We start from the raw sequence: 14,129 nt of genomic DNA, 5'->3' as shown, positions 1-14,129 counted from the left end.
GTAAAGAGAGAACAGTCTTGGGTGTGAAATCTCTTTTGTTTGGCCATTAGCCATCTTTAGTGAACGGCCTGGAGTGGGAGACTGATTACTGATTACGACTCCAGTTGATTCTGTGGGCTCTCTGCCTCAGTGTCATGAAAAATGCTAATTGCCTGCTTCTTTGGGCTCCTGACTTCTGACAGAGAGGCTTGTTTTTGTTGAAGTTTCTGCAAGGTCACTCCCAGTGTGGGACCTCCACGCTGGCGGTGCCTTCTGCTCCAAGACAGGGACGCGGTGTTCTTCCTGACAGCATCCTTGAAGCCTTTGCAAAATGGGGAGTTTACTCGGTGCCCTGGGGACTGTCTCCATTTAAATTCAGAGTTATTTCCCGGGTTATGAGATGAGCAGGTTGTGATGAGGCTGAGAACCGCTCTTCCCTAATGGGATGAAGTGCAGTCAACAGTGAGCTAACTGCAGGTGTGACATTTACTTTATCCCATTAGGACTTCTGTTCCTTGAAGACTTAGTGAATCACACTCATGGAGTGGATTTGAGACAAAGTCTGTACGGAAGGGGTTTGTAGTGACCCTGTACCCTTTCCCAGTGTGATCCAGACTCTGAGAGCCCACTAGCCTCTTTTGAATAAATAAATAAATGCATTCATGTATTGAATTATTCAATACAGCTGAGAACTGTGGGTCCGCTTTATGCCAAGCACCATGCTAGGTTCAGAGAACACGGATGAATCAATCCCTGCCCCCACCCTCAGGGAGCTAACATGTAGAGGAGACAGGCATGAAGACAAAGTCAGTGAGGTGCCCTGGTGTTGTGATAGATGCTGTGAGTGAACTGAGTGAAAATGTGTCTATTTGTTAGGCAAATGCCAGGCTCCGGGGATACCTTGGCTAACAAATCTAACACAGTCCAGGCCTTTCTGGAGCTTACAGAGGAATGAGAAGGAGGAATTTAAACGGATTATTACAAATGAGATTCATTTGTTGCAAGGAGGCAGGGGGATTATCAGGAGAATACTGTGGACACATCTCAGAGGGGACATCCCAGGTAGACCTCTGGGATAGAGAAACCTGGACACATGGCATTGTGCTGAGACCTCAGGTGTCGAAGGGGAGGGGTGAGAGGAGGGGGGAGGATAGGGAAGGGTGGTGACTTCAAGGCCCAAAGAACAACAGGTGTAAAACTGCAGAGCACAGTGTGCTCAGAGCATGGCTTGTTGGAGGATCTGGATGAAGGCCACTGTGGCGGGAATGTGAAAAGTAAAAGGGAGGGTGGTCCAAAATGAAGTTGATGAGTTCAACAGGGACCATATTTATGGGGGCCTTGTAGGATATTTAAGGAGGTTCATTTTAGTTATACAGAAATATACCTATTTTAGAGCTGTATGCTCAAAAATCTTTTACTGATAGAGATGTGATTAAAAAAAAAAAAAAAAAAAGAAAGAAAGAAAAATGCCCTGGAGACCTTCTTCTATGGACTCAGGCAGACCTGGGATTAAATCCTGGCTCTAGTACTTACCGAGGTGAAGCAATTTAAACAACATGACCTCTCTGAATGTCTGGCTCTGGATCTAAAATATGTGGATAGGACCCACATACGATTGCCTTAACAGTAAGCTGAGCTCTACAAAGCACGGCCATGGTTAGAGTCTCTAAATATTAGTTTCAAACGTCATCATAGACGGTTAGCTCTCAGAGATCTCTGGAGAGCATTTTCTCGCTATGAATGCTCATTGGTACATGGGGAGGCTGAGCCTCCAAGAGGATAAATGACTTACACATGATCACATAGGTGAAGGTATAGGAACAGAGACCACGCTTGAATCCAGGCCTCCTTACTTCCCAGCCAGTTACTGCTTTTCTTCCATGGGGTGTGGTTTCCAGTCATAAACCCTGTATCTTCCTCCTTTGGAATTCCAGTCAGTGGTATATTGAAAATTGAGTTCTCAGATTACTTGGAGAGTTTTGGATTAAGATTCCTGACAAAGCATCCCTTATAGTGATTGTTTCATCACTGTTGCTTGTTTATGGAACCTAGTAAAGCCAGTGCACCAGGGCAGAAATCTTCAAACCATTCCGCTTAGGCTCCTTTCCTCTGATGTGAGTAGGAAAGCACTAATGAGGTGGTGCCCCTCAGGCCCTCCCTGTCTCCCAGGCATGTATACCCAGCCAGCCACAAAGGCAACTGAAGAGTGTTTCTCCCCCTTAAGGAGATCCCTTGGAAACATTTAAAAAGAAAGTCTTGGGCTTTTAAGAAAACAAAGAAAACTCTATGAAAACACCTTTGCCGCGTCATGTCTTTTATTATTACTGATTTTTATCCTTTGTGAACTGGTAACATGTTTAAAATATTATTATCAATTTGAAAACCCCAAATCAAAACTTTGTTTTGAAATTCTCATTCTGAGGACCCAGTTTGAGAAATAGCACCTCCAAAGAAGTTTTCTACATAAAAAGGTTGCTGTTCGAACACTTGCTGTTCCTGGTGAGCTTACAGAATTACGAATGTCTGAATCAACTCAGTCTACTGTGTCCCTCCCACTAGGCTCAGAATCTCAATGGGTGGGATTTAGGAATGTGGTTTTTTGTGTCTGTGTGGGATGTGTGTGTGTGTGTGTGTTTTAAACAGGTGATTCTTCATTAAACTAGGATTAGAAAATGACTGCAATAATAATCTATTGACTTTTCCACTAGAATGTAAGCTCCACGACTAGAGGGATATTTATATATTTTGGTCACTGCTGTATCTTTAGCACCTTAGAACTTACAGTGAGCACTCACTAAAAAAAAAAAAAAAAAAAAAATGTAGCAAGAACAGGTGGTGGAGAAACTGGAACCCTCATACTTTGCTTGTGGGATTCTAAACTGTTGGAGCCACTTTGGAAAAACAGCTTGACAGTTCTTCAAAAAGTTAAACAGAGTTACCGTATGACCCAGCAATTTCTCTTCTAGGTGTAATCCTAAGAGAATTGAAGAAATATGGCTATGTGAAAACTGGTACAGAAATGTTCATTGTAGCACTATTCTTAATGGCAAAGAAATAGAAACTGTTTAAATGTCCATCGGCTGTTACGGTATATCCATACAATGGAATATTATTCAGAAAGAAAAAGACGAAGTACTGATACATGCTATTAAATGGAATGATCTTGAAAATGTGATGCTAAGTGAAAGAAGCCAGTCACAAAGGACCACCTATTGTATGATCCCATTTATATGAAATGTAGTTTGCCTCCAGAACAGGCAAGTCTATAGAGACAGAAAGTAGATTAGTGGTTGCCGAGGGCTGGTGGGCTTGGGGAAGATGGGGAATAACTACTAATGTGTACAGGGTTTCTTTCTGGGTTGATGAAAATGTTATGAAATTAGCTAGCAGTGATGGTTGTATAACTCTATGAATGTACTAAAACCACTGAATTGTACACTTTAAAAGAGGGAATTGAATGGTATGGGAATTAAATCTCAATAAAGCTGTTATCTAAAAAAATTCAGGTGATGCCCTTGGCTTTTGGCACTGGTGTCATTTTCTATAAAAATAGGGCTCATGACAGAGACTAACTCAAGAGCAGATGTGAGGGTTAAATAAGAGATTGCATGTAAAACTCTTGGCACAATGACCGGTATCGCAAATGCTCGATAATAGATGATTTTCCTTAAATACGTGACCTTTCTCCTGTCCATCCTGAAGCAGAGGGTCAGTGGTGCTTTCAGCAAAATAGGCTGGGGATTCATGATAACTTAGGATGCATGAAGATTGACACTCTCCCTCACACTCTCAAGTCGTATGTGCCTCTGAAGGAACAGTGTTATGGCTCTGATCTCTGTTCTTTATTTCTTAACTTATATATTTGAGACCTTGCTCAAGATGTGCTCATGAAAAATTACCCTTTTAATGGTGGAGCGTTTAATGAGAAACCGGATTATCTACTGCATAAGTGCCCTTCATACAAATTAGCTTGGCCCTGGGTCCTAATCTAAATTGGGCTCTCTACTTTCCTCTAAATGATCTCATATTTTCTTATTAATCTCTGCCCTCGTTCACCTGATCTGGCTCTGCTTCCTCTTATGAAGCATGTTCCTCAACAGAGCTCTGTGCCCTGACAAATGTTTCTTAACGCTGTCTTTGTATCTGACTTATGGACATTTTTCGGACATGACCTGGAGGCTGGAAGCTGTTTCTTGCATTTTCAAGCCATCTCTCCAATGGAGTTTTAATGCTGCCAGTGTATTAAATGTCAACAGATTTGGGCCAGGTGAGTTTTGGTAGAAGTTTAGATGGGGCTTCACAGGGAAGTCGAATAGATGAGAAGCATCTTGAAGACACAGAACACAAGGCTTGAAGACACAGAACACAAGCAAACCATAAGCCTGGGCTTTGGCATCAGGCAGATCTGGGTTCAGGTCCCACTCAGTGAGTTTGGACAAATTCCTTGGCCTCTCAAACCTTCGATATAGATCCTTGTCTATAAAACCTAAGTAATAGTACCTACCTCTAGGATTATTTCCAGGGCTAAACAAGTTGGTGCATATAATGAGCTTTGTACAGGACATGATAAATCCTACCTGGTATTGTTGTTATACTTAAACTTTGGAGGAAGTTCCAAATAGTGAAAGGGGTGCTATTAATGACTGACATGGTGTCAGGAATTGAAGAGGCAGAGATGGTATTTGCGATAGAATAAGGTAGAGTAAGATAACCTTCCCAAGAAATAGATCAAACCATAGGCCACTCCTACCAAATATTGCATAATAATGCAGGGAGAGGTGACCTGCGGTGCCCACAGCTCGATGTCTGTACGTATAGGGTATATCAGGCAAATGTTCTTCTCTTTGTTGTTAGCCTTAGTCTCTGACATCTGCCCTCACTGATCCCGGAGACTTAATTTTTACATTGATTACACATTCAGACGAATCATCCATGTGTTATATTTGCTTTATGGAAAGTAATTCAAGAAGTTTAATATGCTAAAAGTCCGCAAGGATGCGGTAGAAAAAATACCAAATGGGATTTGGGGACGACAGTTCTAGGCCTAACTATGCAGACGTCCTTCTTTTGTGTTTTCCTGTGCTCAGCTTTGTATCTTCTACGTGCTTCTTTTACTGAGCTGATAACAGGGGCAACAACTACCATTTATAGAAAACTTACCATGTGAATCCATGCTTTGCACATACTATCTTATTTAAGTTACTATTCATAATAACTCCTAAAGTAGATATTTAATCTTCATTCAACAGTTAAGGAAACAGAGGCTTGGCAGATAGTTTAGTTGGCTTACAAGTGAGAGAGCCGTGATTTGAAATGAGGATGTCTGGCTCTAAAGCTTATACCTTCTTACACATCTAGCATGGTGCACTACACATTTTTGTTTGCAGTCATCAAAAACTTGAGCCTCTAGGGGCATAGACTTTGTCTCATTCATCTGTTGCCAGTGAGTAATAGCATCTGGCACAGAAGCGATGCTCAGTAAGGGATGAATGAATAAATGAATGAAATGCAAGCCATGTTTCGTCAGTAGGAAAGCATTATATGATGGTTAGCTATTGCTGTTGGGTTTTTTTCTATTTTAAGTGTGTCCTCAAATAATTCTCAGCCCCACATAATGGAAAGGCCTCAGTTTGTCCATCATGTGGAGAGAAGAAATGGGCTGAATTATCTCCAGTGTCCTCATATCTAAGTGTCAGACTGATGAAAGAAGGCATGATAGAGGAGGTATCAGAAGTTGAAGTTAATGATCTTCCAGGAGGTGAATATCAGAAGCCTTAGGGCATTCCAGGTTTTAAGAACCACATAAGCAATGCCCCAACCTGTGATTGCTTTGATGGGAGTTTGCCAAAGTTAGAGATTTGAATTCCTATTTATTCTTTTTTTTTTTTTTCTAACTATATGAACGTGGACAAGCTATTTGAACTCTGTGACCTTCATCTTTGTCATCTGGGAAATGACTATGGTTGAGTTGTTGTGAAGAGGGGGTAAAGTTTATGAAACATCTCACAAGAAACATGTGCTCAGTTCACAGTAACTTTATTGTCTTCATTTTATGTGGATGTGTTTGAACTTCTGGTTGATGTGTCTCAGCAAAATATTATGCTAATAATGATTGAGAAAACTGTTATGAGGTGTGGGCACACCGTACCAAGAAGTATGGAAGCCTCTTTCTGTACACGCATGAGTTAACAGAAGAGACATTGTAAAATCATTTTTTGATAATTGCCCCCGAGTCACTGCTTGATACAAAGCAATTACTCTGGAGTCTCACTGTAAAACAGCCCATGGAATTGGGTGTAAGGAGGGTCTTGGACCCGGGCCAAAGTCATATTAAATGCTGGAAATGCCGGAGAGGCTCAGGGTTAATACTATTCTAACAAGAATGTCAGACATAAACTCCTAGTGGGTGATGATCGTTTGTTGATGACCTAGTGTGTATCAAAATCCGTATTGGCTACTTTATACGTGTCATCATGTTTATTTATCTTAATGCCCCTTTGGGATTGGTTATTTTTAACTCTTTTTTTTTTTTTTTTTTTCTGCCTGAGAAAATGGAGTCTCAGAGAGAACTGTGTAATCTGCCTGAGGATTTAAAAGGATAGAGCCAGAATTTGCATACAGGAGTCTTACCATTCTGTTGTCCGTGGTCTAATGATTTGACTTTCATAGCATGTAGGTGAACCAGAGAACCAGTCTCGGAGCTGTGGATAGTTAAAGCCAGTGGGGCCTGAACACCTACCTATCTGAATCCTGCATTTCTCTCTTTCTAGGTCAGGATCGCAGTGAAGCCACTTTGATAAAGAGGTTTAAAGGTGAAGGGGTCCGGTACAAGGCCAAACTGATCGGGATTGATGAGGTTTCCGCAGCTCGGGGAGACAAGTTATGCCAAGACTCCATGATGAAACTCAAGGTACTGCGCAAGCATTTTCATTTAAATAGTGTGGGTTTGATTATGACCGAGAGGAAGGAATGATTATAGTCATTCTGGTAGACATATTTTTTTATTCATATACTGGTATATTACTTGGTGCACTGATGACTCACTGCATTTATTTATTGGGAGGACGTGTCAGTCATTTAGCAAATGTTTGTTGAGCATCTCCTACGTGGAGGTATTTTGCTAGCCCCTGTTGTACAGTTTTTGAGCGTATCACGTGTTATTCAATTGTGTCTTCACTGTGCGACGCCTGCAAAAATAAAAGTACAAAATCATCAAATTGTGCTGTCACTCAGATTTTATAAATTTTCTACTTGATTTCTGAATAAATTTTATATATTTCACCATATGATGAATATGGTAAAAGATGATATATTAATAAAAAAGCTGATTTTATTCATTCTTGAAATTTCTATTAATGTCCCCCACACACTTTAAAGGGAAAATGTTATAAAAAGTGATATGTAACTAGACATTGACATTTGGTGGTATCACGAAGAGATTCATGATTTTAAATGCTTTAAAGAAGGCTTTTCATTGAGAAAACTAAGAAAGAAATTGAGAAGAATTTTAATATGCAAAATAAGACAATTATGTTATTAAATAGCCTTTAAAAACATACAAAATTGAACATTGTTTGTTCCCAGATTCTGGTCTCCGTGTAGTCTGTGTCTCTTTTTTAAAAAAGTAATATAAAATATTAGAAAAACAGATGATTTAACAAGAAGTTTACAAGCTATCTTATGCATTTAAGACCTATAATTTAATTATTTTCCTGATTATAGAATTCAAAAAATGCTCATTGTAAAAATTTTGAAAGTACAGAAAAGTATGAGGGAAAATTAAACTTACCCACAGTCCCACCACAAAAAGAAAAATCAGTATCGGCATTTTTGTGTGTAACTAACACTCTCTCTTTGTATTTTTATATACATTTGTGTATATGTATATGAATCATACACATATATGTAGTGTAATTGGAATTACTATTTATAGTTTCATATCTTGTTTTCTTTCTCCCTAATAATATATCATGAGCATTTTTTCTTATCTTCTAATAGTCCCTGAGGATACAACTTGGTCAATGTAATTTTTTTTAATGTAAGAAAAAGGGAAGAAAAGAAAAGGAAAGAAAAAAGAAAAGAAGGCTGGCCAAGTGCCTACTAATATTAAATGAGACAGTATCTATAAAACACCCTCTGCATTGCCTTTTCTTTGATAGATGCTTAATAAAGCACAGGTATTAATTTTTTTTATACTGTACACATTTTCTCAACTGTTTAACATGTATATTAGATGCTAAGACTCCCTGTAGTATAGCTGTAGGAATCATTCTTTTTAAAAACTCTTAATTTTCTAAACTGTGTATCATTACTTTCTTTTTTTTTCTTTTAGCTGTTACACAGCAAACTTTATTTTAATAGTTATGAATCTACTACAAGGCATACTAGAAAAAAGTATAGAAGACATTAAAATCATGAGTTCACAGATTGTCTCCTTGGAAGAGGTTAATGTATCCTTTTATAAAAAAGAATTAAGCGGGACTTCCCTGGTGGTGCAGTGGATAAGACTCCACGCTCCCAATGCAGGGGGCCTGGGTTTGATCCCCGGTCAGGGAACTAGATCCCACGTGCATGCTGCAACTAAGACCTGATGCAACCAAATAAATAAATATTAAAATAATAAATAAAAATAAAATAATAATTAAGCAATGTTATAAGATTTTAGGACAGTCCAGTAATGAGCCCCCTTCTTCTGCCAAGTTCAAGTCTGAGTGATGAATACACAAAGGAGTCCAACAGGAAGAATTCTAAATTCCAGCTTCATGACTGATAAATGCTGCTCTGGAGGATGTGACGTAGACACACAGCCACAGGGCATCCTTGAAAGAGATAGGCCATTCCACTTGTTTTGTGGGGTAGTTGGATAACTTCAGCGTTCCATGTTCACCCACCCTTACCCCTGCTCTGCCCCAGATTCACGCATGAGATCAGACCAGAACGCAACCTCTCTACCAGCGCGTAGATTGCAGAGAGAGAACCCAGAAAGACTGAGCCAAGGAGACCCTAGTCAAGAATGGGGATAAAGGCCTGCATCTTGATTCTTGCTGAAGTTGCTCCTTACTGAGTATGAGGCCAGGCAAATGGAGATTTGCTTTTGACAAATATTAATTGAAAGACATCAAGAAACTCTCCAGTGGCCTGGTTCTCACCCAGAGCCACAAGTCTGCTGAGAACAAGAAAGAGGCTGGTGCGTCTTCCCGTAGCATCCTGGTAGATAGCGTTCACCAGGCATGGGTCACAGAGCACCTCACTGACAGCTGCCTTCATAGAAGCATGGAGGTCTCAGCGTATGTGAGACAGGAGTTGGCCTGTGTGCCCTGAAGTTCTCCCTCAGGATTAACACTGGGCCAGGCTAGCTGTACCAGGCCTGGCCAGGATTGCCGACCTTGGCGTGTGTGTGTGGTGGTGGTGGGGGGGGGGTGTTACCTGCAGTGAAGTACCCCATCTGTTGTCACCCCTTATAACTGTGAGGTCCCCAAAGCCCTGGAGAGTTGGTCCAACCATAACACGCTCCTGTCAAATGCTCTGAACTTGTTGACGGTTCTTGGTTCCCAGACAATTGTCTTTCGTTATCTGCAAGTTGCAGAGCAGAATGTTGACATTTCTGCTCCCCGTAGTGTTTCTTTAAGAAACACAGAAACATAAACGATCGATTCTCCATTTGGCCACTTGCCCAGGAAGGAAAGACAAAGAAGTACAAAACGCCTGTTAGCCTTGCAAAAGGCCCACTTGTTCATGTCAGGCCATAGGAGAAAAATTTTTTTTTAATCTGTTTTTCTTTGCTAGGCTTTCTGAAGCTGGTGCCTCTTCCTGTTTTAGAGAGTTTTCTCTTGGATTATAGAGATTTAAGAGGGGATTCATGATGTGAGTATGGATGAGCCATTGCCTGTCCACCAGCGAAGCCTCATTGTCATTGTATTTTAATTTAGTCAACAACGCACTTTTACATATATTATCTCTTTCGCTCTTATGAGGTAGCTGTTAGCTTCCCTTCTTTGTAAATAAGAAATCTGAGGCTCACGGAAGTTATAGGATTTGCCCCAGAACCTTCATTTCATCTGGGATAAGCCCAGAATTCAAGCCTGTATCTCCAGATGCCCAGTGTTTGATAAGATATAGTTTAGTGCTTCTTTCTATTCTGTTTTGTATCTGCGTTGAATCTATCCTGGTTCCCCAACTAGAGTTTAAGCTCCTACCAGTAAGCTACATAGCCCCACATCATTGACTTCCAAAGCAGTCAACTTTCAGAGGTATCGGGCAAAATGGTGGTGGTTGAAGCTATGGGAGAGATGGGCTGATTACAGAGCCCTAAGTAAATCTATTAGTCAGGGTCCTGTAAGAAACACCCAGCCCGACTAGGTCAGTTGAGGATACTTTAATGCAGGAGCGACATACAAAGGTTAGGCAAGGTTAAGGTAGCAAACAAGAGCTGGTGAGGCACTGGAACTAAAAACAGTGGGAAGCTGTTACCATCTCAGGATGAGATCTATTTACTGGTACCCAGGGAGGGCGAGATTGCAGACAAAGTCCCTTCCCTCGCCAAGCGAGATTGTAGAACAAGGATGGGAAGGAGGCTGGATGAAATACCCTGACCTCTCTCCTTCCACCCTCTGGTCTCCCGTCTATGCCTTCCTGGGTGGCATGCAGAGGGCAGGAAGCTCAGAGGACCAGGCAATGCAGACCACGGGGGCCAGTCTCTGGGCACAAAGCAGGGTGGAGGAGGATGTTTGTATTCTCCTTCTTACCTCAGAAAAGTGAAACTTAGGATGAGTTTTCCCCCAAAGATCTACAACTGATAACCAGTAGGGCTGAGATTGGAGACCAGGTTTAGTTCATGGAGCTTTCTGGAATAGCATTCTAGGTTTTCAGCTATTCAGATTGCACACCTGCTTGACGTGTTCCCTGGAGATCACAGTCATCCCATCGTGTGCATACACCCTGCTGGGTGAGGTTTCTCAGAGTCCTTTCCTGTGCATCGTCTTATTGGATTCTCACGGCAACCCCTGAGCTGGACAGGGCAGGCTATCAACCCTGCCTGGCGTGCCTGACCCCTTCCCTGTGTATAAAATCCTCCAGCAAGATGCTGCCTCTGTGTGACTCCCTTAGGGACACCTGCATCAGTCACTCCATACAGTGCCCAGCACATGGCATTGCTTCACAGAATCAGTATTACTATTAGAGGTGATGGTCACAGTCATTTGCTGAGCTCTCCTTGCACGCTGCACCCCATGCTAGGTGCGGTATGTGCATGCTTCACTCTTAGGAAGTATTCTCATTTTAGAGTTCTCCTTCACTAGTGAGTTTGGAAGCTGGTGGTTCCACCTTTTTTTCATCCATGCCTCCCCAAAGAGCCCTTCCAGAGGGTTATAATAGAAGCACGCCTAACACTGGAATTCGAAAGGTCACTGTTTGAATTCCCTCTATATGTCTTCTTAGTTCCTTGAGGTTTTGGGGTGTTCACTTGGCCCCCCGATCTTATGTTTGGTCATTTGTAAAATAAGGGAGATAATTTTTCCTTCCCAGGAATGTGGGATGGGCTGAATTACATGACGTATAAGAGAACTCCTACCATTTGGTAGGTACCCAAGAAAACATCTGACTCCTTCATTTCCAGGGGGCCAGCAGTGACTTTGTAGGTCAGGTGGCTAATATTAGGCACAGAAACCCCAAAAGACACCTACATCCATATCTTCCGATTCCCCAGCCAGCCCTGTCCCTTGGCCCTTTGTCAGTTCTACATAACAGCACTGAATCATCTGTGGGGAGGTGAGCCCCTGCCGTGTGCTGTCTGGTGGCAGGCTTGCTTGGACTTCATGCAGTTTTTCAGGGCTTAACTCAGGGTCCTGTCTCTCAACATGCCTGATGAAACTGGAGTTTTATTTCCCCAAGGATCACACCATGTGGATCATCCTTCTCTCTTGCATTTGTCCTGGGAAGCTGTACCTTCAGCAGCCCCAAGCAGAAGTGCTCCTGAAACATGCACGCTGGCTCCTTCCATCCCTCTTTACCTGCAGCCACCTTCTGCCAGGGAGTTCTTTGATAGCCACTTGGTCAGCATCACTATGTGCTGGGAATTAGCACAATTTGATGTTGTGGTAATTCTAAGAGCTAGGGGTTGTTAGGACCATCTTGGAGATGGGGACATTAAAGCTACTCTTCTTGGGGCTTCCCTGGTGGCGCAGCGGTTGAGAGCCCGCCTGCCGATGCAGGGGACACGGGTTCGTGCCCCGGTCCAGGAAGATTCCACATGCCGTGAAGCGGCTAGGCCCGTGAGCCATGGCCGCTGAGCCTGCACGTCCGAAGCCTGTGCTCCGCAACGGGAGAGGCCACAACAGTGAGAGGCCCGCGTTGCGCAAAAAAACAAAAAGCTACTCTTCTTGACCAAAGGTGCAAGCCTCTCCCCACCACAAGCTGTTATGTCTTCATGTTGGGAGGACTTAAACAAGAAAGAGAGGCTCCCTTCCCTTTGACACAGTCCTTCCAATGCTTCTATTTATAATGGGGCTTCCATTATGAAGCCCCATTATGGGGGCTTCCATTATGAAGCTTCCATTATGGCGCTACTTCTTGTTCTCTCTTTTGCATAAGCCTGGATAGTGAAGTTGAAGGTTGGGCTGTGTAGGAATGGCAGCATCAGTTATTTTACTCCAAATCCAGCCAGGAACACAGATTTCAAATCAAGTTTTCATAGGTTCAAAGCCTGGCTTGTTCATTACCCAAGTGAGGGGAAAGTCACTTCACTTTTTTGAGTGCTTTTTTTATTCCAGGCTCCGTTCTCGACACTGGGCACGTAGAATGAATAAAACAAAGTTCTGTGCCCCGTTGAGCTTTTGTTCTGTTGGGCAAAGGCAGACAGTCAACAAATGAACATACAATATGCCAGTGGGTACGACGAGGAAAAAAGATGCAGGGGGAAAGAATGGGATGCAGCTTGGTGTGGAGAGTGGAGGGGTCAGAGGCTGTATCTTTGATCAGGTGACATTGAAGAGAAATAAGAACTATCCCTGGGATTGCAAAGACATACTTTGACCCTTCTCCCATGTCCTTAAAACCATCCCTGAGTGAATTTATGGGAAAGCACACAGCACGCTGAGGAATCTAGAAACCTTTGAACAAGAGGAAGGGTTAAAGAGACAGGAGACTTCGCTTTGGGGGTGAGTCACTCTCTTTAACTATTTAGAGGGCAGTCATTGGAGGAGGAATCTTATGTCAGTGAGTACTATCCCTGAAGGGTCAAGAGAGGAACACTGGGTAGGATTACCGGAAAGAGATCTGGGGTCGCTAGAAAGAAGACACACGTAAAGGAATAATAACTGACCCCTGCACCAAGAGTCTTGAGAGTGGACCTGTGGTCTCAGCTTTTTCACCAGCTCTCTGTACCATCTTGGGGCTGTCCACCCAGCCTTTCAGACATCAGTTTTCTCATCTGTTGGTAGAGAAATTTGGACTGATTAGTTTGAAGGTTTTCTCTGATTTCAACATTTTGTACATCCACATGTCAGAGGTGCTTGAGAATGAATGGGAGGCTCCTGAGGGAGTGAATTTCCTACTGCTAGGTACCAAACAGGAGCTGGACCTCGAACGCTAAGAGACAGTCATTCATTTACTAGAAGAAATTAATTTTTATGGCATCCCTACAGTGTACCAGGTGTTGTGCTAGGTACTTTTCCATAAGTTTTCATTTAATTCTCTCAAACATGCGAGAGAAGTATTTACACTTGAGAAAGTAGAGTTGAGGGTTAAGTCATTTGTCCAAGATCACAGCCAGGAGTATAATCCAGATGTTTCCATTCCGCAGACTATTTCCAGTACCCAAAGGGAGGATAATCACACAGCCTCAGGAGAATGCCCTTTCCTTGTGCTTTGTGGTCATAGCTCTCACTCTATTTGCTGAGACTGAGGTTGAGAGCATGTTGTTCTCAGAACAGCACAAAGGACTTTGGGAAGTATGAAATCATGATTATTTTAGACTTTTCTGGTGGCGCAGCGGTTGAGAGCCTGCCTGCCGATGCAGGGGACATGGGTTCGTGCCCCCGTCCGGGAAGATCCCACATGCCGCGGAGCGGCTGGGCCCCTGAGCCGTGGCCGCTGAGCCTGCGCGTCCGGAGCCTGTGCTCCGCAACGGGAGAGGCCCGCGTACCGCAAAAAAA

General features: G+C 42.7%; 1 protein-coding gene across 6 annotated transcripts in view; it reads left to right on the top strand.

The window, feature by feature from the left end:
• DAB1 (DAB adaptor protein 1) overlaps positions 1-14,129 on the top strand; it is a 282,989-nt gene that overhangs the window by 127,778 nt on the left and 141,082 nt on the right. For all 6 annotated transcript variants that reach the window (XM_024756252.1, XM_024756249.1, XM_024756247.1 and 3 more), the window contains exon 2: positions 6,750-6,889. In XM_024756252.1, the coding sequence (XP_024612020.1) occupies positions 6,750-6,889 (140 nt within the window). The remainder of the gene's footprint in view (positions 1-6,749; positions 6,890-14,129) is intronic.

Source organism: Neophocaena asiaeorientalis, unplaced genomic scaffold, assembly GCF_003031525.2.
Source record: "Neophocaena asiaeorientalis asiaeorientalis breed wild unplaced genomic scaffold, Neophocaena_asiaeorientalis_V1.1 scaffold205, whole genome shotgun sequence".
Classification (NCBI taxonomy): Eukaryota; Metazoa; Chordata; class Mammalia; order Artiodactyla; family Phocoenidae; genus Neophocaena; species Neophocaena asiaeorientalis.
This window is presented reverse-complemented; position numbering and strand designations above follow the sequence as displayed.